A 26,191-nucleotide genomic window follows, 5' to 3' on the forward strand; every position below is an offset into this window, starting at 1 on the left:
TGAACAAAAATAAATTAAAAACTACTTTAACATGCCACCCAGTCAATACACTGCTAAAAAATACTTTTCTTATTTAGATAGTCTTGTTTCCAGCCAAAATATCTAACAATTCTTAAATCAAAATGATTTTTTAGACAAGTAAAAATGATTGTTGTTTTCGGAAAAATAAGCCAAAATTAAGTGAGTTTTAGCTTAAAACAGGCTAAATAATCTGCCAATGGGGTAAGAAAAATAACCTTATTTCAAGCAGAAAACTAGATTATTTTTCTTACTCCACTGGCAGATTATTTTGCTTGTTTCAAGCAAAAACTCAATTTTACTTGTCTAGAAAACCCTTCTTAATTTAAGAATCTTTAAAATATTAATTTAAGAAATAAGAAAGAAAAGCATTTTTTTTTTGCAGTTTAATCGTAATAAGCTTTGTGCTTCATTACATTTCATATGAAACCAAGCCTGAGCTTTTAAATTCTGTGCATTTAACTGTAAAATTCCAACAATAAATGTGTTTTTTGATTAATGTGTTGTGACAGATCACTCTGTTCGAGTGGCAGTCATTTTTTCCAGTCTAAAGGTAGAATCTTTTTTTAATTTATGCAGCCCTAGATGTGTGAATATTAAAAGCTCTAGTAAGACTTGAATCAGTTTCATGAGCCCACAAATGAAGTCTTACCTGCTCGTGCCCTTGTTTCTTCCTCTGCGGGTGTGTATCGTGGCAGTGTGCTGCTCTGGATGGCCTCTGAAACCGGCCGCACCTTCAGTCCAATGTCAGACGAGCTCTTCTGCAGAACGGGCCGCGTGTCCTGTTCTGACTGAGGCCGGACTATTTTTCCATCAGACACCTGTTTCACAGGTTCTGGCCTCCTCACATCTCTCCTTTCTCTCTCGTCTTTTCTGTCTCTTTCCTCGCGTCTGTCCTGTTCCTCTCTTCTTTCCCTGTCTTCCCTTCTTTCATTCTGTTCCTTTCGCTCTCGCTCGTCTACTCTCTCAGGCTCATCCCGTCTTTTGTGATCCTCTTTCCGGTCTTGTGTCGGTTTCCTGTCCCTGTTTTCTCTCCAGTCTTTCTCTTCCCGCTTGTCTCTGTCATTCCTCCTATCTTTCTCGCGTTCATCGCGATCACCTTTGCCATGCCAGTCCTCTTTATCCGGCCTCCTGTCTCGTCTGTCTCTGTCATCTCTACGTTCGCCTCGTCCTTCCCTGTCGTCTTTTCTATCCCGTCGGTCTCTGTCTCTTGCTTTCTCGTCTCTTTCCTCTCTGCGATATCGTCCCTCGTCTTGTGCTTGTCTGTCTCTGGGTAATGATCCAGCTTGTCTCTGCTCGTCTGACTCTAATCGGCTGCGTCGGTCCGTTTCAGGCGGCAACCGTGTTCGAGCATCAACGTCCAGTGGTTGACGGTTGCGACTAACGTCAGAGGGTGCCCTGTTGCGGCGGTCTGGTTCAAGTGCGAGGCTGTTCCTCTGTTCTTCTCCCTGTGGGCGTGAAGATGGTGCTTTGACCTCTGAGCTTGTATCTGGCCTGCGCTCTCCAGGCACCGGAGCAGTGTGGCCGTTCTTTACTGGAGGAGCTTTGTGATTCACATCATTGCTCTCTGAAACAGATATGGATAATGGATTTTGAGACAGAATGCAACAAAACAATGCAAACATGTTAGGCTGGATACAACATGAGGTACACTGCCATAGAAGAACCTTTTTGTCTAAATGGTTCCATATAGAACCTTTCTGTTTCACAAAAGGTTCTTTGTGGTTCAGATTATAAAAAGGCAAGCAAGAAATGGTTCATTAAAGAACTTTTGACTGAATGGTTCTGTGTGGAAGCAAAAATGGTTCTTCTATGGCATCGCTTGAAGAACCTTTTGAAGCACCTTTATTTTTAAGAGTGTACATTCATCACAACAATGCAACAACTGAATACAGAAAATTATGAAATGACACAATGCTTAAACTTAATATTACAAACTTGGGGTGACATGCTCAGGTCAGGTATCACACTTTTTAACCAAATTCTATCACTTTTCCATGTTATTTAAAGGTGTAAAGAAAATGTAGTTTCTCTTAAGATAATGTTATAAGTCAGATTTTCTTTATGGCTATTCTTATATATTTTAAACATTTATCCTTGACTTTTCAAGGACTGTTTTGAAGTCACCATGAAATCAAAATAGACATTTCTTAGATTAAATGTTTCAGGCTTTCATTAGAAAGTTTATTTATTTGTGCACATCATGATTAAAAAAAAAAAAAAAAAAAAAAAAAAAAAGTGATAAAATAAGCAAATAAGGCCTTTATGGCTTCTATGCTGTTAGGGTGTATCCCAAAATGAAATAAATGGCTGACACCAGAACAAATGATTCATGAGTTTAAAGGAACTGTATGTAAGAAATTTCTTTCAGTTAATCATAAAATGGCCCTGACATGTCACTAGACATTAAGAAATCATGTTCATTTCAAATACTTATATCACTGACAACAGTGGTCCGGCCAGGATATTGTCATTTAAAAGTGAGAGTTGCAGCCCACGACTGATGTTATTGTTGTCATTTTGTGTTTTGGTCTGAGGCTCCACCCTCCAGCTATCTACCAATCACGAAATCAGTAGAGTTTCGTCCTCCGGGTTGCCAGCTCAGTTGCAGCTACGAACATATCGGATAAAACATATAACATATAACGTTACGAAACCTAAAAGTCTCGTTATGAATCTGAAATACGTTGTGACAAAGTCCGAAGTAAAACAAGGATTTGTATAGGAGATGCCTTTGAAAGATGCAGACGGCTGAAAACGGAGAAGAATTTGAAGACAGACGCCATCGTTGTTAATTTTCTCCTGGACAGGTTAGATTCATCTATGTTTGGCTAACTTTGCTTCCGTACACAGTGGATTTTCCACGGTCGCCCGTGCTAAATGCGTTCATAAAAAGCTTTATATCACACCACGAGCAGGGAATGAAAACAATCTATGTTCCGACTGAAATGTGGTTTTACACCTTGTCTACACTCTCATGAAGCATAAACATAATTAACAGAAGAAAAAAAAAATACTGTGTAGGACTCGTCACTTGCCATTGGATCCTGCAGCTTAGCTGGCAACCTCGAGTCGGGGGGGTTGGGGTATTGCAGTACCAGTTTTGGCCACAATCCTACATACGGTTCCTTTAAATAGATTTGTGAAGTTTTGGGTTTCTTATAGGATGTATAGGTTTTGGGTACACTAGATCATGACCATATTATACTTTTTTTTTAAAAATATAACTATTGATATAGAGAGTCCAGATAATTGGACTGCAGTGGTTTAATTGCTTTTCAGTTAAAAACCTAGGACTAGGTCACTTAAATTAGTTTTTTTAAATAGTATCCAATTATTAATATCAAATTATTCACATGAATAAAAACAAAAGTTGTGTCTCGTTTGTATTTTTTGATTTAAAATTAGTTTTTGTTTCGTTAAATGTTGTTGACGAAAATTATGCCGAAAATGATTTGTCAACGAAATTAATAGTAGCTGGATCGTAACTAGTTTTTGCATTATGACGTTTTTTTTTTTTTAATGAAAATTACATGATATATGTGACCCTGGACCACAAAACCAGTCATAAAATATGATGTATACATCATATGGAAGTTCAATAAATAAGCTTTCTATTGATGTATGGTTTGTTAGGATAGGACAATATTTGGCAGAGATACGTCTATTTGAAAATCTGGAATCTGAGGGTGCAAAAAAATCGAAATACTGAGAAAATCACATTTAAAGTTGTCCAAATTAAGTTCTTAACAATGCATATTACTAATCAAAAATTACATTTTGATATATTTACAGTAGGAATTTTACAAAAAATCTTCATGGAACATGATCTTTACTTAATTTCCTAATGATTTTTGGCATAAAAGAAAAATCAATCATTTTGACCCATACAATGTATTTTTGGCTATTGCTACAAATATACCCCAGCAACTTAAGACTGGTTTTGTGCTCCAGGGTCACATATAAACACACGCTTTGGACATGTTTATGACAAAATTAATCTAACACAACCTTTCAAGCAAATAAGTTTTGAACAATTAAGTTGAAACTCATGACCATGCTGGCTTGCCATACCATGCTCTGGGACGTCCTTCAGTAACCCTCGCTCTATTAGCTCCTCTCTGGGCTTCCTCATCGACATCTTCCTCTCCAGCACTGATCGTTCAGAAAGAGAACAGATACATATTAATCAACTAAGCAAGTGGTTTTGAAAGTCAATGAGTTTAAGGGAATCTTAAAAGTGACCTATTATGCCCGTTTTTACAAGATGTAAAATAAGTCTCTGATGTCCCCAGTGTGTGTGTGTGTGTGTGAAGTTGTAGCTCAAAAAAACCCACAGATCAGCTTGTTAAAATCTGCACTTTTGCGGTATGAGCTAAAACGCAACATGTGGCTATCGCATTTCTGTGGTAAAAATATGGCTAAATATTAAAGATAAAGTAGACATTTGAATTAAATGTTGTTTAGTCAATATTAAACAAGGATTAGATCGAAAGTAATGTATAAAAACAATTGTCAGGGCATTGGCGCCATCTGCAGGCCTTCATTGTAATGTGTAATGTACATTAGCTCTATTGTTTAAAATACATTAGGTATTTCAACAGTTTTCTGCAATTAACCCATATGATTTCTGGCTTCTTTTTTTTACTAATTATTATTGCATCAGTGCTATTATATAATGTATTTTAAGTCATTTTAAAGGCTATTTATTGTTCACTTACATCTACATTATCACCACAAAAAGCCTAATTATAATTATAGGGCCCTATGAAATCCAATCTGTTTTAATGGTTAAATCAAAAAGCCTGTCTCATTAACTGAGTTTTACATTTTTATTTTTACCAAATTCTTTAATGGATAATTAATGGATCAATCGATAAATTAGATAGATTAATCGATAGAAAAACAGTCGTAAAGTACCTTCTGACGTTTCCTTGAACTTGTCACTGCTTTTCTTCTTCCTCCACTTCCAGGGTCTGAAGATCTTGCCCAGGCTGGGGAACTTGCCCTTGCCCTTTGCCGAAGGGGTTCCTGCTCCTGCACTCTCCGGCATACTATGATCCACTTCATCTTCTGGGGAGGAGCAGGAGGAAAGAAATAGAAGTCAGTTCCAGGGCTGTTTTGTATATTTATCATGCATTTCTATAAAACTAAAATGGAGTAATTTTAATTCTGAGTTCGTGCACAGCTGTGAAATACTGTTAAACTCACCTGTTAAACATATTAAAATCTCAGATATGTGTCTCAATACATACTAGTCAGAAAACTACAACACAATTTAATGAATTGCTCTTTCTGTTGTGCTTATAACATTACTGTATTTGTGTTACGGGAACATGAACCTTGTCACATATCCAATCCAATAGTGTATGAACACTCTAGATACACTTCAACAAGCTATGCAAATCAAACTACAGGACGTCCGGCAGTGATTCATTTGTAAATGAATAATTGCCGGATACAAAACAGCAGTTTAAAGGCACTGTGACTAACACTGACAATGCAATTTTCCTGGAACATTCAATGATGCCACTAAACGGTGACAGTCACAACTATAAGAGCATCCTTTACACGTTTCTGCATGGACTGCAGCCTAGGGCACAGGTTTTCAAACCCTGGGTCAAAAATAGGTCACCAGGATGACGGAAAAAATAAGTTACATTGATATATACAAAATATATAAATATGCAAAATATATCTGACTTAAATAACACATTTAAAACAGACGTGAGGCACGCCACTGCTCAAACAAGTTCACGAAAAGGAATCAGAGAACCAAGATGACAGAACGTACATCCTATTTGTCTGCTTTATTTTACAAAAGCACAATGTTCTGTTTTCACTGTAAGCATGTGAGAATAAATTCATTATGGCCAACTCTTATCTGTATTACATAAAATAGTGGAGTATTTTATGTTTAAGCTATTCTATAACGCCGGCGCCTCGCACACACATCACATATTCTAGCGATTTAAACTTGACATCTCAGATTGTATATTACCAAAATAAAATACAGTCAAACAAACATTTAAAATGTTATTCTGGTCAATTTAAATAGTCCATAGCCTAGAATAACATATTATACACACACACACACACACACATATATACATATATATATATATATATATATATATATATATAGACATTATAAATAATAGTTTATGTTTTAAATACATTGCAGATATGGAAACATTTGGATTTGTAACAAATCATTTAAATGTAATGATATTCAGAACAGAACAAGAATGGAAAAAAAAAAAAAAAAAAAACCTATATATATATTTCTTAGCATTTCTTATTCATACCCTTTGCAAACTGTCACAGTCTATGGAAAAATCCAAAGTTCTATACCATTCCTAATAGTCCAAGCTGTTCTAAAGCATCCTAATTACCCTGATTCATTGGGAACAGCTGTTTTAATCAACTCAACAGCTGAAAAACAGAAGCTCTCTGCTGTTGGTTTGTGGACAGTCATGGCTAAGACAAAGGAGCTCATTGAGGACCTGCGGCTGTGCATTGTGGCTGCTCACAAGTCAGGAAAGGGCTATAAGACCATATCTAAATGTTTTGAAGTTCCAGTGGCTACAGTGCAAAGTATTATTAAAAAATACAAGACGTTTCTGCACTGTGACAAATCTCAGAGGACATGGTCGGAAGCCAAAAGTGACTGTGCTGGCCAGGAGGATAGTGAGAGAGGTTAAAAAAAAAAAAAGGAATCCAATGATCACCACCAAGGCCATCCTGATGAATCTGGGCTCTGCTGGTGGCAACATCTCAAGGCAGACAGTTCAACAGACACTGAACACCGACCAAGGAGGACACCACTTCTCAAGATAAGGCACACAAAAGCCCACGTGGCCTTTGCAAATGCTCATCTGGACAAAGAAGAAGACTTCTGGTCTTCTGTTTTATGGTCAGATGAAACAAAAATGGAATTGTTTGGCCACAATGATGTAGCCTTCATTTAAGAACACCATCCCCACTGTCAAACATGGTGGTGGATACCGAATGTTTTGGGGGTGTTTTTCAGCTGGTGGACCAGGGAACCTAATCACAGTAAACGGCACCTTGAAAAAGGAGCAATACATCAAAATTCTCAACAACAACATCAGGCAGTCTGCAGAGAAACTTGGCCTTGGGCACCAGTGGACATTTCAGCACGACAACGACCCAAAACACACAGCAAAAGTGGTGAAGAAATGGTTAGCAGACAAAAGCATTAACATTTTGCAGTGGCCCAGCCAGAGTCCTGACTTAAATCCAATTGAGAATCTGTGGAGGAGCTAAAGATCAGGGGATGGCAAGAAGACCCTCCAACCTGAAAGAGCTGGAGCTCATCGCTAAAGATGAATGGGCAAAAATACCAGTGGAGACATGCAAAAAGCTGGTCAGAAATTATAGGAAGCGTTTGATTTTTTATTTTTTTTTTCTCATTCTTGTTCTGTATACAGTTACATTTAAATGATTTGTTTTGGAGTCAGGGAAACTAACATATAGCTATGTTTTTAGTGTTTATAATATTTATACATTATAAAGTTTCACTTGATTTTGTATAATTTCTGATATTATTAAACTCGTCTTTTTAAAACATTCCGCTGCTCACTAAATATGTTTTGCGAGCAGTGCACGTTTGGAGAGAATGGTTAAGGACTAAGCACCAATCAATGAGAGCGATTTTGAACTTAAAAAAGCTGATTGGTCAAAGATATGTTGAGGACCGATACATATCCTCCAAATACATTCTAAACCCATGCTTGCTGTCTCGTATGCACGCACTGTCACGATTTAATGCCAGATTTTTAAACACAAAAATCTGACATTTTCCGGAACAGGAGGATGGTCGAAGCATGTGTTCAATAACGGTGAGACGTTATATTGGTCTTGACACGTGAAAATTATAACACTAAAACATTGGCTTGGCCTCTGACTCACTACAGAAACCATGAACACACCCACAGCACTGCTACACATTCACAGCCAGAGAAAAAGAAAACAGACTCACTTTCTAACGATAAGATTCAGTACATACTTGCAACGGCAACTGCAATTGCCTAAACAATTCATAGTCTGTCAGATAACAGTGTAATATGTTTTTAAAATGGATGGACAAAACAATTACAACTCTTTTAACAGTCTAATGAGTCAGATGTAACAACAGTGGGTGGGTGTTGAATCAGGAAAGTTATATGAATAATGAAACTCTCTGGCAAACAGGTCATGAGCTCACTGGGATTTACAAACCGCCAAACAGTTTTTACGTCAGTTTACATGCAGTGACACCCAGTTTTATAAATCTTGTTGCTACTAAACCAACATGTAGTCATAAGCACAGGTTACATTATGGGTTGTATATAAAGATGAGTTATAATACCATAACCAGACATAATGGCACATCAAGCCACCAGGCCAGTTTCATGGTGTTTCACAACATCCCACAGGAATTTGAGAAGTGCATTTCAGACATTCAGCTGGTGACTGATTAAACTGGCATATAAAAGATAACCTATAACCACATCTTTTTGGCCTTGCAGGTTTAATTAATGTTGGGTTAAGATGATTAGCTATTACGGCAAAACAGACAGATACATACAAGCTGAAAACAAGTTAAGGTTTATTTACAGTGTTATGGGGCAAATAAATAATGTTCCCTTGACCTTTAGTTTATATACAGAAATACTTCCAGCATCTGAGGAGTTCAGCACTGCACCAGAACTGATGAAACAATCTCAGAAACGTAGTTGCAAGCAGATTTTTAACTTTATTTGGTGAGACAGACCCAGAGTTCCTACTTAATGGGGTCAAATTCATAGAGAGCCCTGAAAATAAAATAAAATAAAATAAAATAGTGGCCACAAATTAAGACTTTATTCCCATGACTTATTTAATTGTTGCACATTTTATTAAAGTTTCCTCATTTGAAAATAAAATAAAATAAAATACTTTTTTTTAAATAAAATATTGTTGCCACTTTAATTACCTTGACTAAAATTAGATTAATAATGATGTTTAATGGTGACATTTTATTAATGTTTCCTCATTTTATAACAATTTGTGGCCACAATATCACAACTTTTCTCCCCCGCTTTCATGTCTGGGCCTTTAAATTAAATTAAATTAAATTAAATTAAATTAAATTAAATTAAATTAAATTAAATTAAATTAAATTAAATTAAATTAAATTAAATTAAATTAAATTAAATTAAATTAAATTAAATTAAATTATTTTGCCACTTCTTTAATTTACTTGACTAAAATTAGATTAATCATGACGTTTAATGGTGACATTTTATTAATATGTTTCCTCATTTATAGCAATTTGTGGCCACAATATCACAACTTTTCTCCCCTGCTTTCATGTCTGGGCCTTTAAATTAAACTAAACTAAACTAAATTAAGTTTAAATTAAGTTTAAATTAAATTAAATTAAATTAAATTATTTTTTGAAATAAAATATTTGTGCCACTTCTTTAATTTACTTGACTAAAATTAGATTAATAATAATGGTGACATTTTATTAATGTTTCCTCATTTTTTAGCAATTTGTGGCCACAATATCACAGCTTTTCTCCCCCGCTTTGATGTCTGGGCCTTTAAATTAAACTAAATTAAATTAAAATATTTTTTTAAATAAAATATTTTTGCCACTTTTTTAATTTACTTGACTAAAATTAGATTAATAATTACGTTTAATGGTGACATTTTATTAATGTTTCCAGATTTTTTAGCAATTTGTGGCCACGGTATCACAACTTTTCTCCCCTGCTTTCATGTCTGGGAAATAAAATAAAATAAAATAAAATAAAATAAAAAAATAAAAATAAAACATATATATTTTTAACTAATATGTTTTTTGCCACTTCTTTAATTTACTTGACTAAAATTAGATTAATAATAACGTTTAATGGCGACAGTTTATTATTGTTTCCTCATTTTATAGCAATTTGTGGCCACAATATCACAACTTTCATCCCCTGCTTTCATGTCTGGGCCTTAAATAAAATAAAATAAAATAAAATAAAATAAAATAAAATAAAATAAAATAAAATAAAATAAAATAAAATAAAATAAAATAAAATAAAATAAAATAAAATAAAATAAAATAAAATAAAATAAAATAAAATAAAATAAAATAAAATAAAATAAAATAAATAAAATAAAATAAAATAAAATAAAATAAAATAAAATAAAATAAAATAAAATAAAATAAAATAAATAAAATATTAGATTAATAATGACATTTAAAATTAAGGCCTGGTTTCACAGATGAGTCTTAGTCTACGCCAGGATTACACAGTTCAATTAGGACATTTATGTTTTATAAAAATTTTTATAAGCATGTCTTTAAAAAAAAACAAAAAACAACAAAACAGTTCAGACTTATGTTTTACTCTGGGACTAGTTCTGTGAAACCGGGGGTCATGAAACTAGATGTGTTTTTGAGTAAAATACAAACAATGTTCTTGTTTCCTCTAGGCTTGCTCCATAGATTCCAAAGTGCACGCAATTTTTTCTTTGTTTGAACAAATTCTAAATTCCAAGATGGTGTAACATAGGAAACAGAAGGCTGTGTTATTCACTGTGCAAATGATGTCTATTAAGCATGAATAATGAGAAGGAGACCGTTAAACTGGTCTGAAGACACAAGACAAGGCAGGTTGGGTATGACACACGGGGAGCGCTGGAATGTTATGGGTTTTGGCAGCACCGTTGGCCTAGATGCTCTTAACTGATCTGGCAAGTGTTTGACAGCTCACAGACCTACTTTACTTCACTCAAATGGGATTTTTCAGAAGAAAACACTTTACACATGTGGAAAAAACCTTTAAACAAAAACACACTCAAGTCAAAAACCTTGTTAGCTCTGATAGTAAAAAGACATGGTAGTGTTACAGCTACTTCCCACATAATACAAAGGTTGCTAAATGTAAATGCAAATGGTTTTATGAAAACTGCATGAAAACATATAGTGTTCAGCCCAGGTGTTTTTATCTTAAACACCTTCATTTACAAAGTCCTACACATTCCCCATTTATTTTCTGCCAATTAATTAAATATTTTGGCTCACTAAATCATGACTTCAGTCATGGCAGTTATGAAATAGTCAATCTTGGTCTACTGACTGCTTACTGGGGAAAAATAAAAAATGTCCTCATGATGTTTTTGGAAAAAGAAGGGCACAGTGACACGAAAAAAAACAAAAAAAAAAACAAGGTGGCTTGTTGTTATGGCACCACAACCTTGATAAAACAATAAAATAACTAGATAAAAAGTTGGCTTTAGAAAGAGAGAGAGAGAGAGAGAGAGAAAGAGAGAGAGAAAGAGAGAGAGAGAGAGAGAGAGAGAGAGAGAGAGAGAGGATAGGGATGCACCGAAAATTTCGGGCACCGAAAATTTTCCAAAACACTTTTATCACTGAAACAACACGGCCGAAACAGTATGTTGACGCAGACAGAAACCACAGCTTGCACGCGCTTGTCTGAAGTAACACGCCTGCGGTGTGGACGTATTTCAGTATATCTGAGAAAGACGCACAGATAGCGATCTGCAAAACTTGTAATGCCTACATTTCAAGAGGCGGTGTGTCTGCAGTCGCGTGCGCAGTGATGATGAGAGCAGAGATCGAGACAGATGTAGCTTTCAGTGAGTGAAACACAATGGCTTTAAGTTGGTGTTACGTCGCAAAAGTTTAAAGATATGTCTTTTCTATATACTGTATTTTTATTAATTATTTATGTTTTAAACCATGGAGGTGAGCCAATGGATATCCCACAAGCAACGCGAAAAGTGCGCAATATGTTAAAGTGAAAGTAAAAACTGACTTTCAGCATCTGATGTGCACATTTTTTCGAAGACAATGAGAGACGATTATACTTCATATGCTGATATTCATTTAGTCCCCTAATATTTTTCTTGTGCCCCGAACATGGTGGGAAAAAAATAAAATGAAGCGTATTTTGTGTAAGGTTTGTTTTTGAAAGTCGGTTCTTGAAATAAAGCTCTTAATTTTCATTGGTGACTGCAGTGTTATTAGGGGTTTAGAAAGTAGGCTATTAATTATGATTTCATGTGGTCTTAAATGTGGGGACTGAAAGACAAGAATTGCGATGAAACTTTAAAATAAATGAGTGCTGCATGTTTCAAAGTTGTTTGTTGCACTCCTTTGTGTACCATTCTGACAGCGCCTCCTGCTGGAAGAGAAACGCGTAGACTTGTAAATGTGCATTTTTTAGTCTATGATGTGAACTGACGGATCCAGAAAATAATGTTATAAAAATTTAAACAATTAAACAATTTAAACAAAGGCAGTAGAATATATTTATATGTTAAGTAATATAATAATTGATTGATAATAATTGTTTAAGTCAATATAATTGATTTCTTCTTTGAAACTTTAATATTAATTTATGCAATTGCAATGCCTTGATTTTAGTAAGATTAGTACACAGTCATAGCCATAAATACAATGGTAATAATAATTGTCATAATTCTTTCGGTGTTTTGGGCTTGGTTTTCTTTTTCGGTTTTCGGTTTCGGCCAAGAATTTTCATTTCGGTGCATCCCTAAAGAATGAGCTTATACCTCGAGAACTGACACTGCGTTAGTGACTCAAAAATGTACAGTACAAAAATTACAAAAATGTCTAACAACCTCAACAGCTCATCAGAATTACTGGCCCGAGTCGGACTGGAATCTTTCTTTTTTCTCTTCCCCATTACACAGCTGCTGTTTTTAATAGCAGTGATCACATGTATTTTCATTTCTTCAGTGTCTAAAGTTAATTTAGAAATATTTGGAACACTTCTTTTGTTAAATTCAAGTTTTTGTTTTTTAAAGTAACAACCAAGCGGACAGCGGCAGACAGGTAAATTTAACCTTCCTCAAGTGATCACGATTTAAATTAAAATCCATAGATATAAAAAAACATATCACAATATTCATTTAATCGTTTAACCTAGATAAATGTGTGCTATTAGGCAGATATCCAATCGTTTGTGTGGGGAGTGAAAGCTGAAGCGCGCTTTGCAGGACATGGAGGCACCGGTGCGATGTGAAACTTCATTTTTGCTCACAAAGGTAAGAGTAAAAATGAAATAAAAGGAAATGAAACAAAATAATTCAAATCGAAAACAAAACCCTTTCATTAGCTATAGGCCTAATCCATAAAGATGCATTTAGGCTTTAAAGCAGAAACACTGTATTTTATGCATTTTTTAGTGTGTATGTGTGTGTGTGTGTGTGTGTGTGTGTATGTGTGTGCAGGGGCGTCGGACAGGGGGTAATGCTGGAACAGAGTAACAGGGGCCCTTGGCGAGGGGGGCCCATCACGATCCCCCTCCCCCCAGAAACGTAGTATTGCGATCGCAAAACAACCCCCCCACTCGGAGCGGGTGCGAGTAGAACCAAACAAAATGGGTTACACAAACATTTTTAGTTACAACGTAATTTTCATATTTAAGGGGGGCCCCTTAGCTGAGTCAGTGCACGGGGCCCAGAATTCCCAGCGACGCCCCTGTGTGTGTGTGTGTGTGTGTGTGTGTGAGAGAGACGTCACATGCACTACCTTTTGTCATTGCGACAGACACAGCCCTAGTTTTGCCTCCACCACGCAAATGGGCCAGACTGTACTTTAGTGTCTCTCAAATTTTGCATAATCTCTTTCTTTGCGCTGTCTCAGTGTTGGTGGCGCAGCAGTCTGATCTTCTCCATTCATATTCAAGTGCGAATGAGACCGTTTTGTGGGGATGCCAGTTGTAAGAAAAAACATAGAATATTCAAATCTCAAAATTAAAAATCGAATGACAACCCACCGAACGAATATTCGAATAATCGAATAATCCAGCCCTATAGCTAACATGTTGCTAACACGATTAGAGAGTTGCGATCATGTTTCTAATGATTAGCAAATTAGTTTGAATGGATTAGAAAGAGTACTTACATAGAAGGGAAGCTCAAGGGACTGTGGGAGTTTTGTCAGTTGGAGTTTGAATAGTGTTGGCTCATTTGAACATTCCCTCAATGTAAGTGTTTGGGATTTTTCCCAGTTTTAATCATCATTTTTAGGAAAATCGTAAGTCGGATCAGTTAGAAATGATACAGCAATTGGAGTCAGGTCAGAATGATTTGGAGTTTGGAGTTTGGAGTTTGTAGAGTTAAAGCTCTAAGAGGAGGAGCAGTCAGAAATTTTAAGGTGCGTTCACACCGGACGCGAATGAAGCGGCAAGCGCGAGTGATTTACATGTTAAGTCAATGCAAAGACGCGAATAGCCATCCTGCGGCGCGAAACGCGCGAATGAGGCGGCGCGAAACGCGCGAATAGCGCGAATGGCGCGGCGCGCATTGAGCGTTCAAGCGATTGCCGCGCCATTCGCGCGAATCGCACGAGTTCAAAAATCTGAACTTCGGCGGAATTCCGCGCCGCGGTAACCAATCAGGAGCTTGCTCTAGTAGTGACGGAGGCAGAAATCCGAAACAACAATGGTGGACAAAATCACCGTTGCTGTCTGTGGTTCCTCGGAGCTGTACGATACATCTTTGGACTTTTGTAGAAACAGGAATAAAAGGGATCTTGCTAAGAATAAAGTGAGTGAAGAGGTCGGACAATCTGGTTAGTTTTAAAAAACGCTCTTTACTCAATTTGACCTACATATACATACATATTGAGACTACAAGCAAGCTAAAGCTGGCAAATTGAGCTCATTCACCTATTTTACAACTACTTTCCCGCTGACGAGTGGCAGAAGCCCCTCCCATGACGCGAATTCGCGTCTGTTGTGAAGAAAATGTCACGCGCGAATGACGCGAATTTTACCGCGCGAATGGCGCGAGTAAACTCAAATGTTCAAGCGTTCAACTACGCGCGAATAGCGCGTTTTTTCCGCGCAAGTCGCGTCCGGTGTGAACGCACCATTAGTCTCAGAAGAATAATAAACTAAGTTTAAATTGCATTTCAGTAAGTGTGCTTTCTCAAGCCAACTTAATTAAGGTGAATGTAGCATTATAAAAGCACAGACCACAATACCCAACAACCCCAAGCACACACAGCTCAATCAGCGTTTCTACGAAGCACTGTCTCAATGAGCTCTTTGTTTCAGGAAGGCTGTGCATTCCTCTCATATCAGTGACACACGTGAGAATCGGATCAGTCGGCTGCCCTGAACTCACTGAGTGTTACACACAGCGATGATAATGATGGAGGACATCACACACGGACGTCGAGGACACTGAGTGTGTAAATAAACACAGAGGTCAAGAGTTAATGGAAAAACTGAACACACGCATTCAATGATCAAACGACAAGCGAGAAGAAACCACGGCACGTTTGACAGAACAAACAAAAGCTGTGTGGCAACACCTTAAAACAACATGACAGGTCATCAAAAGGTGCTTGACTGAAACTGAAGGATGTACAGAAGTGAGTGTGTAGCAGTATGCAGTAGTAAAACTGCACTAGAAGAACTGTTCTCTAATAATAAAACTTATGCTCTCCAAGGCTGCTTTCATTTGACTGAAATAATCTGTGACAATAATGTGAAATATTGCCATTTCAAACAACTGTTTTTTATTTGAATTTGCTCAAACATAATTAATTTTCTTGATGCTGAAACTTCAAAGTATCATGAATCCAGAAATCATTCTAACATGCTGCTTTGCTGCACAAGAAACATTTCTGATTATTCAATGATTATTATTTCTGATATCAATGTTGAAAATGTTTTGCTGCCAAATATTTTTTGTATTTCTTGTTTAGTTTTTCTGTTTTGCGAACTTTGATGAATAGAACATTTTAAACACAGCATTTATTTGAAATGTTCTAAAAAATTTGTCACTTCTAATCAAAAAAAACAATTAATTAATTAATTAATTAATTAATTAATTAATTAATTAATTAATTATTTTTTTGATTATATATATTATATATATATTAATTAATATATATATTATATATATATATATATATATATATATATATATATATATATATATATATATATTAGTGGTGGGACGTTATCGGCGTTAACGTGCTGCGTTAACGTGAGACTCATATCGCGCGATAAAAAAATTACCGTTAATCTATTCTCAAAGTGGTGGACTGGTCAACTGGCAAACTAGCATGACTCACCTTGATAATTTAGCGCGGATGACGTATATCTAGTTGAATTGCACTGTAGGGGCGAGAACGATCTTCAACTTCTGTGAAATTACCACATCAAATGAAACGTGCAGACATGGATGCAGCTATGAAGCCGCTTCAGGGCAGGTGCGTGCGTTGCCAGACCCTTTTTACTGGGGCACGTGCCCCAGTGAAAATCTGCTGTGGCCCAGTAAAATGTCAAGTTTGAGTTATAATTTACTTTGATAATCCCGAAATAAAGACATTAAACTATATGCAACAACTGAATTGACGCTTCTAAAAGCAACGCAGTTTATTGGAAGACTATGCACGCAGATAGGCTATCCATACCCGCGCGTCTGTGTATTTTACGGGAACGCGCACGTCGTACAGCCTTTTGCGCAGAAGTACTTGTTATACAAGTTTGTATAGTTAATTGTGTTGTAAATGCAATTGTCAAGCAGTTTGTAATGCATTTTGGAAACAGGAGATGAGCGCCTGGTCTAATGCACCACCTGGCTTGAAAAACCCGTTCTCAAAGACTTACTTTTAGTCATTATTTGGGTAGCACACATATTCTGAATGCCTTCAGCAGAATTTAAATTAGCCATTTTAATCTAGATAATTTCAAGATTTAATCTAGATTAAAAAATTAATCTATGCCCACCACTTATATATATATACATATATATATATATATATATATAAGGACTTTAAACAGAGATCTCATTTATCAAACAATGCCTTTTAAATTTTAAAATGATAAATATTGATTTATCTAAATCATTTAAACCATCTAAATCAAATTATTCGCAAACCAGGCTCTGAGGTCCCGATCTGAATAATAACTTGCGAACCATCATTTCAGATCTAGGGGCTGTTTCGTAAAACAAGTTTATCAATTAAACCAGGTTTACTTCAGTTAATCTGATTTACTGTCAGTTGATTTGGTTCAAAATATGTCAGACTAACTGAAGTAAACATGGCTTATTTAGTAAACTTGTTTTATGAAACAGGCCCCAGGACTCGTAAGACGGATCGGAAGTCATTAAATTCACAAAATGATTCACAAACCAGCTCCAAATGATACACGATACATTCTCCAAAGTCCGAACCTGAATCAAATGATTCACTTTCTGAGGTTCCAATCTGAATCAAAAGACTTTCAAACTGCTCCAAAGTTCAGGTCTAAATCAAATGTTACACGATACATTCTCCAAAATCCGAATCTGAATCAAATTGATTCACACTCCGTAGTTCCAATGCTTAATCAAAAGATTTGCGAACCTGCTCGAAGTTCTGATCGAAATCAAATGATTTGAGAACCCGTTCCGAAGTGCCGGTCTAAGTCAAATTTGCAAACCTCTTCTGATTTCCTGATCTGAATCAAAATATTTGCGATACACGATTCTACTGGAGTGCTTTGAAAACAATTAATCATTAGCAACGCAATGGTTTACCTGATTCAGAGTTTTGAAAACTTCAGTTTCACCCATTACTTTACGTGCTCTTCATAATCATTACAAGCTATGTTGAAATTTGAAAATGAATGCTTCTTTTAATTTGATCTGGTTTTTGCTAGTGAATCACCTAAGCTAAATGACTGAAGTCACACGTTTGAATCAATCAGAGTGGTTTTAGCCTAAATGACTCCCTGAATTGATTCAGGTTAATTTGTTCCTCTTTTCACATCTTCAGTCATGTTTACGTGGCACTGTCAGTACTTACTGGCCTAGCTCACTAGTTATTTGACATTAACTGAAATAAGTGAAAAAGTATGTTTTTTGAATTGTTGAATTTTGCATGAAAAGATGTACACTAAAGCTGCTTCATGATGCCAAAGAAAAACATTTTTATCTAAATGGTCTATAAAGAACCTTTAATATCTGACGAACCTTTGTTTCACAAAAGGTTCTTTGTGCTGAAAGAAGAAGGTTCTTCAGATTATAAAAAAAAAAGTAAGAAAGAGATGGTTCTTTAAAGAACCTTTGACTGGATGGGTCTTTGTGGAAACAAAAAATGGTTCTTCTATGGCATCACTGTGAAGAACATTTTAAAGCATCTTTATTTTTAAGAGTGTTCTTACTAAAGAAATTACATACATTGTCTTTCAATAATTCTAGCACTTTTCAAGTACCTCTTCAGGAATACAGCTATTTTCAAATTTCAAGTTTCAAAAGTCAAGTTTAAGCACTTCAAGCACTTTAAGCACTTGAACGAACCATAAAACAATAATAATAATATTATATAATTAATATTAATTATACACATATATATATATATATATATAAAACTGTTTATTATTTCATAAATATAATTTAAAAAATATAATACTGTAGTTGACTTGAATGAACTTAACTATATTCAGAATGGAATACTTAATGCCACATTTTTTTTTTAACAAACCAAACCAAGTGACCTACATTTCAGACAGTAAAATACTACAGTACATTGTCACATGACCTCAGTGTCAGTGTCTAAGTGTCTAGTTTTCAAAGATAAAAACGGTTGATTTGCATCAGTTTATATCAATGTACATAATAGTTTATTGTTAATCCGTTCAACGAGAAAAAAGTAAACTGCATTTCCAGTTCATTCAACACACTGTAAAGTAAAAATAGCACGGTAAAGCACACCATGTGTGTTGCTTGTAAAAGGCACACTAAAATTTGTATACAGCAGCAACAGGCAATGCCATTCAAAACTTCCTTTAAAACTATTTGTGCTTCATTAAACTATTCTTATGCAAACTAATGCATTCATCAATGTGTTACTGTAAGAACAGGTTTATGAATGAGCTCCACAGCCTCTAAGAAAGCACAAGGCAGCATGTTTGGTTCAAGCTCATAATGCAGCAATTCTCCGAGCTGGAAAGCAGCGTCAACAACAAACCCCTCGAGTCAGCTATAACCAACAGACAGCACAACAGGTTCTCCTTTAACACAACTGCACCAAACACATGGTCATACATGATTAAAAAGATGCAATGTGGAGACTGCTATGGAGGGCTCTGGTTAGGTCTAATCCGAGAGGAAGCGTGTTTGTCAGAAACATGAGAATGTCCGATTGCACAATCGCCCACATTCCATCAGCGTACATTCACCCCACCTGCCCATGCCTGTCTCTTACTGCTTCCTTCACGTGAAGAAACGTACACCTTCGATCATTCAAGTACAGTTGGCGTCTGCGCTGAGAATGCATAGGCAATATCACCAGATCGCCTCCAGCGGAAAAAGCAAAACAGGTCTGGCATACAACCGTACAAACCGTGAGAAAATCCATATCCCATCTGAAACGACTCACCTGTTATGTAGGCAATGCTCGGGTTTAAAGTCTGAGTGCTCGCTCCCTGTCCCATAATCTTGCCCTGTACCCCTGCGTCCCGTCTGCCCCGTCCTCTGCCTGTCCCGGGGCCCGCGGCAGGGAGGGCAAAACACAGTTCCACTATTCTCAGCGAGCAGGTACTCTCGCTCTGTAATCCTAGATGTGGGAGCTCGCGCTCGCTCCGTCCGTCCCTCCTTCTTACTTCACAACTTCTGTTTTGGTGGCTTGCTCGCTCTGAGTCAACAACTCCTGAAGGTCCCTCCCTCTCAGCAGCCTTGACTTCATAAATATCACACGCCGCTCGTCTGAAGCACGTCAGCTGGAGGGGATGCCAGTCATTCCCTGTGCGGGATTTTTTTGAGATGGGAGCCGGTCTCTAGGGTCTTGACCTTAGGTTGCTACACACCTTCATTTCCCAAAATGCATTAGACGGCGCAGTGTAATCTGAGAGGGAGTGCAACACGAGTAGGGGTGAGGTGGAGCGCTTGACTGGCAGGAAGTGACATCACAGAGGGCTCGAGTTACAGGGAGTCAGACAGATAGCGAGGAGGCGGCACATGCTGGTTATTTACGTGTGTGAGGGAGTGAAATGAAGACGGTTCATAGTATATACTTACAAAGATGCTGTGAACAGCTAGGTGTAACCAAAATGGGATAAAAAGTTCCAGACGATGAGAAACTAAATTAAGCAATAGCGTGTGGTAATGTGGTCGGTATAGTCATAGACGCATCCACTGCCCAGTAACGTCTAATGAGAATATGCAAACTCATACTTTACATCAGGTGAATGAAGGAATGAAGAACATATCAGATGAGGCTGTCTCTTCACATCTACCTGGAGACTAATGAACTACTTTTTCTGAACTCTTTTTCAGGACTTTCAGTTTAACAGGTGTGTTAGGGTGGATCTAAAAAGTCATCAATACAGTGTGAAAAGTAACTATACAGGTGAGGTTTTTTACATTAACTGTATATAAAACTATTAATATATATATTATTTATGGACCTACACTCTTAAAAATAAAGGTGCTTCAAAGGGTTCTTCACAGCGATGCCATAGAAGAACCATTTTTGCTTCCACAAAGAATCATTCAGTCAAAGGTTCATTAAAGAACCATCCTTTCTTGCCTTTTTATAATCTGAAGAACCTTCTTTTGCCACAAAGAACCTTTTGTGAAACAGAAAGGTTCTTCAGATGTTAAAGGTTCTTTATGGAACCATTTAGACAAAAAAGGTTCTTCTGTGGCATCGTGAAGCACCTTTATTTTTAAGAGTGTAAGAGATCATGTTTTTTTCCCATTATAATATGACAAAATTAGATTAGTTTAGCAATGGAGCTATTAACACAGTAAGTGCAAGAGGTATGTGTATCATAAAATAACTTCATAAAACATTTCATTTCAACGTGTTTCTCAAAAGTACAGCAGTAACAGACATAGAACAGAAGTAAATTAGCAGGGCTTTACATTAACTTTTTTTGCACATAGCAATGGCGCTACAGAGGTTGAAAGTTTGTAGCACAGGCCAAACAATTGCAGCTAAAGTTAGGGGTGGACGATATGGCAAAAATATCATATCAGAATTTTTTTTTTTTTTTTTTTTTTTTTTTCAGGAATATCACAATTCATGGTTTTATAATGATTCTTTGTCATGGTGGCTTTACTATTCACTACTAATTTCCCTATTGTAAAAAAAAAAAAAAAGCCTTTCAAGATAACAAAATATTAAATAAAACAAGAATGGCAGACATTTAGGCCAAAGCGGGTAAATCTAAAAATCGTTGTCATTATGTTATATTTGTTATTGGAAAATAAGAACAAAAGATACATTACAAATACACAAATTACAAATTAAACACTATATACATCAATTATATTTTTTAAAGCAACTGTATTAAAGGTCATCAGTCATGAGAAGTGAGTGGCTTTTCTCTGTTTTGTTGTTTTATTAACATTAAAAGAATAGTTCACCCAAAACTAAAAATTCTGTCATTTGTCTGTCAATCCTGTCATAGTGTTTTATTTTCACACCATCATTTAATCCCTCTCAAGTTGTTTTAAACTTCAATTAGTTTCTTTCTTCTGTTCAACAAAGAACATTCTGTCGAAGAATGTGGGTAACCAAACAAAACCAGTTGCTGGCAAATTTTATAGTAAAATGAGGACCAGCTGTTAGTTTACAAAAAAATAAATTAATACAGGTTTGGGACAACACTTGAGTAAATAATGTCAGAAATTAAATTTTTGGGTGAACTTTTCCTTTAATGATAAGCGGCACCATGTTTAGTTCTGCCTGATTACTGCCAGGGTTGCCAGGTTTTCACAAAACCCACGCAATTTCTACTCAAAACTAGTCTAAAACTAGCCCAATCACGTTTTGAAGGGGGTCTCCCAGTAAAAATCACATTCCTGTGGGTAAAATGTAATTTTTTTTTTTGTGCTAAATTTGTATTCCAGGGGTTAAATTTCACGTTATTGGGGTCACTTGAACGGGAAAACCGCGGACTTGGCAACACAGATTAGTGCTGCTGTCAGACAACGGGTCAGGTGTTTATGACGAGATCACAAGAACACTTTTGTTATGTGAAGACCACAAAAAAATTTAATTAATGTTAATGCTTGGCCTCTTAAGGCTTCTGTAACTGTTTAATCACAAACTTATTTTTGTGAAATGTACAGTAACACTTAAAAAATGTGTTTATGCCATTTCTAAAATAAATACCACCTGTTTGGCATTTCATCTAATGCAGTGACATTCAGATATATGAGTGTGGCTAGTATTCTAGTACTTTCTAATCATCAAATTGGGGTCACTAAAATAAACAAAGAATGCATTAAATTGTTCAAAGGTGTCATTTCTAATAACTAATCTTAGGGATGCACTGAAAATACAATTCTGGGCCGAAACCGAAAACTCTGGATGCACTTGGCTGAAAACGTAAAACTGCTTTTTAATAATTATTTATTTTATTAAATAATATAAAGTAATTTTGTAAGACTTGTTTTTAATTGAACGCAATTTGACACTGAATTTAAAAAACACAAGCCAATAAAATAACGACATGTTTATTGAAAGTAACAATACAATTGGACATAAAATATATATTAATATTAAATATCAATATTTTATTTTGATTATTTTATTCGGTGACCAACATTTCAATGCATCCCTAACTATATCCTTTACATTTTTTTAATTATCAAAAAATCCTGAGAAATGACCATGGTTAACATAGAAATATAAACCAGCACAACTGTTTTCAACAGAATAATCAAAAAGGTTTCTTGAACAGGAAATCAGTATATTAGAATGACTTCTAAAGGCTCATGTGACACTGAAGACTGAAGTAATGATGCTGAAAATTCAGCTTTGATCACAGGAATAAATTACATTTTAACATATTGTCACATAGAAAACTATTATTGTAGTAATAATATTATATAAAGTGTAGTAATATTTCACATCATTACTATTTTTATTGTATATTAATCCAATAATACTTTTTTTTTTTTATCTATCAGACCCAAACTTTTTAATAATACAATCAGAGCTTGGAGAGAGTAAAAAAAAGGTAAATCAAAAAGAGCCGTTAGATTAAATCCCTCTGGAGAAGGGAGTTTTCCACACAGGACATGATGTGGCTCGTGTTATCCGTATGTGTGGGAGTCTGGGATCAGAGAGATGGAGTACTGAGATGGAGGAGGACAGAAAAGCAAAGCTGGCTGTGTTTAGTGCCAGTCAGAGCCAGGTTTTGCAGTGAAACACACACACAAGCGCTGTGCTTGGACAAACTCACTCAAGCTGTCAGCAGACAAAAGCCAGAGTGGGCTGAATGAAGCAAGATTGATAAAACTGGTTCGTTAAAAAGGATACAAAACTTAATGCTACACATTAAATACTCTTAGTGTATATAAACAATTTGTTTAAGTATCAATTAAAAGATTTCCCAAGTTTCTCAATGATAATGCCAGATATAAGAAAACCTCCACTGGTCTGCACTTCAGATAAACAGAGCAGACAGTTTTATTCTGCCAGCAGAGCGTGTTAACAGCAATGTCTTTCAAAACGCTTGAGACAGCGTCCAACTGCTCAACTTTCCCACAATCCGACTGAAAAAGGGGAGACATTTCCTTTTGCTTTTTTTGCATTAAAAATAATAATAATAATAATATTATATATATATATATTAGGGCCGGGACTCGATTAAAAAAATTAATCTAATTAATCAGAGGCTTTGTAATTAATTAATCGAAATTAATCGCATTTTAATCGCATATAAATATTTGACCTGAGAACAGTGAGAAGTAAGTTTTTTCATATGGATTTTTAGTTACCATTGAATAATGACTGAATACATAAACTGAAGCAACAAAATATTGTTTATTTTTGTTCAACCAAGTCCAACAGACCAGCTGAGATACAAATGCCAAAAATTAACGGGAGCATCACGCGTGCAGTATAAAAAACGCGTCTCTGCCATTCTAACATACAGAGGCAAACAGTGCAGGATTCATATTAAAACGGTCTTTTTGCATTTCAGTTTTCAGACACTAGTCCATATGGCGATTTGAATTAAGTGACAGACCAACTTTTGATTTATCAATCCAAAAATCGACGAATTTACGTGGCATTCCGCGCTATAGTAAATTCGGTTTTTATGAATGGAGTCCGCGATCCAGTCCGTTTTCTTGGAGGAGACATTGTAAACGCGCCCCCCTGAGATGATGGTACGGGAAACACTGGGATATTTAGAAATATACTAGCCTTCATTTCAGAAATTCAGGTACCCTATAGGTAGGTAGACCTTCTGTAAAAGCATTGAGGTGATACTTGAGGCTCGATGTCCTGCGGTGATATGCGCATTCTGTTAGTTGGTGCTCCAGTATAATTGGTCCGCCGCTGAAACTCATCCAGTGAGAAACGTTCCGCGGTGCAAAATTAAGTGCGATTAAAATGCGTTAAAAAAAATTAACGCGTTATTTTTGTGTAATTAATTAATCTAAATTAACGCGTTAAAGTCCCGGCCCTATATATATATATATATATATATATATATATATATATATATATATATATATATATATCTTTAGTAGGGATGAATTGAATGTTCGGCAACTGAAGTTATTTTACTGTTGTTATGTAAAATAAAATAAAAAAGACAAAGAATAATGATAACAATCACTACAACAGCTATATTAATACATTTATTATAACATTCTCCTTTGCTCAGCAAGGCTGCATTTATTTGTAGATTAAAAACACATGCCTGATTCAAAAAGGGGGTCTTTATTTTATTTAACTTATTCATTTTAGGTAAAATTGTGCTTTGTTGGTAGGCTATAATGTGTACTAGAAAGTTACAAATGTTCAGTGTTAAGTAAATATTTTTAATTAGTTGTTTTGTATTTGATTATTAATGTGTGAAAAGCAAGACAAAACTGTAAAAAGCACATTTTGGCTATTTAATGTATGCAATGGTGAAAACAATTGGCAAAACACATGGGGGAAAAAACATGAAAAACCGTGTTTGGTAATCGGCATTCGGCCCAGTGTTTAGTTTTGTTCGGCCAAGAATTTTCATTTTGGTGCATCCCTAATTTGCTATTAAATTGTGTACATTTTATGATTTCAATTGATTTAGACATGCTTTTTGATCGATATTTTTAAAAGTAACCATTAAAATGTCTAGAAAACTTCTAAACGGAAAAAACGGAATCCAGAAAAAATTTAAACCAAAAACAAATTTCATAGGGCCCTATTTATTTCATTTGTGTCTTTGTTTTATTGTGTTTGTCCTTTAGTTTGTTACTTGCATCTGTGTTCTTATGATTAATAACAAAGATAAAATAACAAAAAATGACTATATCATGATATAAATTGTTATTGTGAAATAAAATCACTATATCATGAAATAAGATTTGCCTTCATCCTTTTAGCTCTTATCAAAGGTGCAAATATCTCTATATATCTGTAGGCTCGCTAGTTGTTCACCATGGTCCTGTGTAGTGGCACTGGCATGCGATTTTTATTATTATTATTTTTTAAGGGGGAATAAAAGGGGGGTATGCACGTCACAGAGCTAGACAAGACAAGAACAGCATTTGAGGTTAAAAAGTGTATAAATATATATTTACTTATGAAAAGGAAGTTTAAACCCACAGGCACCATTGAAGCACTATATGGAGAAAAATACTGGAATGTTTTCCTCAAAAAACTATTTCTTTATGACTGAAGAAAGAAAGACATGAACATCTTGGATAACAGGCGGGTGCGTAAATTATCTGTACATTTTTATTCTGGAATCTCACTATAGAAAGCTATAAACAACACACTGATTAGGCATAACATTCTGATCACCTTCCTAATATGTTATGTTGGTTGCCTTTTGCTGCCAAAACAGCCCTTGAGGCATAGACAGTTCACTAGACTGCTGAAGGTGTGCTGTGGAATCAGGCAGCAAGATGTTAGCAGCAGATCCTTTAAGTCCTGTGAGTTGCGAGGTGGGGCCTCCATGGATCGGACATGTTTCTTCTCTTCAATTGGATTGAGATCTGGGGAATACCTCAAGTCAACACCTCAAACTAGCTATTGTGCTCTTCAAACCATTCCCGAACCATATTTGCTTTGTGGCAGGGTGCATTATCCTGCTGAAAGAGGCCACAACCATTAGGGAATACCTGGGTTGTACATGTTCTGCAACAATGCTCAGGTAGGTGGTATGCGTCAAAGTATCCA

General features: G+C 35.8%; 1 protein-coding gene across 3 annotated transcripts in view; it reads right to left on the bottom strand.

The window, feature by feature from the left end:
- phactr4a (phosphatase and actin regulator 4a) overlaps positions 1-26,191 on the bottom strand; it is a 96,853-nt gene that overhangs the window by 28,666 nt on the left and 41,996 nt on the right. For 2 of the 3 annotated variants that reach the window (XM_073822214.1, XM_073822212.1), the window contains exons 1-4: positions 19,436-19,744; positions 4,939-5,091; positions 4,093-4,173; positions 671-1,585 (exon numbers count right to left, since the gene is read on the bottom strand). In XM_073822214.1, coding sequence (XP_073678315.1) covers positions 671-1,585; positions 4,093-4,173; positions 4,939-5,091; positions 19,436-19,490 — 1,204 coding nt within the window. In that variant the 5' untranslated portion in view covers positions 19,491-19,744. Of the gene's footprint in view, positions 1-670; positions 1,586-4,092; positions 4,174-4,938; positions 5,092-19,435; positions 19,745-26,191 lie in introns of those variants that run through there. The other variant, XM_073822213.1, reaches the window with a different exon arrangement.

Source organism: Garra rufa, chromosome 17 (assembly GCF_049309525.1).
Source record: "Garra rufa chromosome 17, GarRuf1.0, whole genome shotgun sequence".
NCBI lineage: Eukaryota > Metazoa > Chordata > Actinopteri > Cypriniformes > Cyprinidae > Garra > Garra rufa.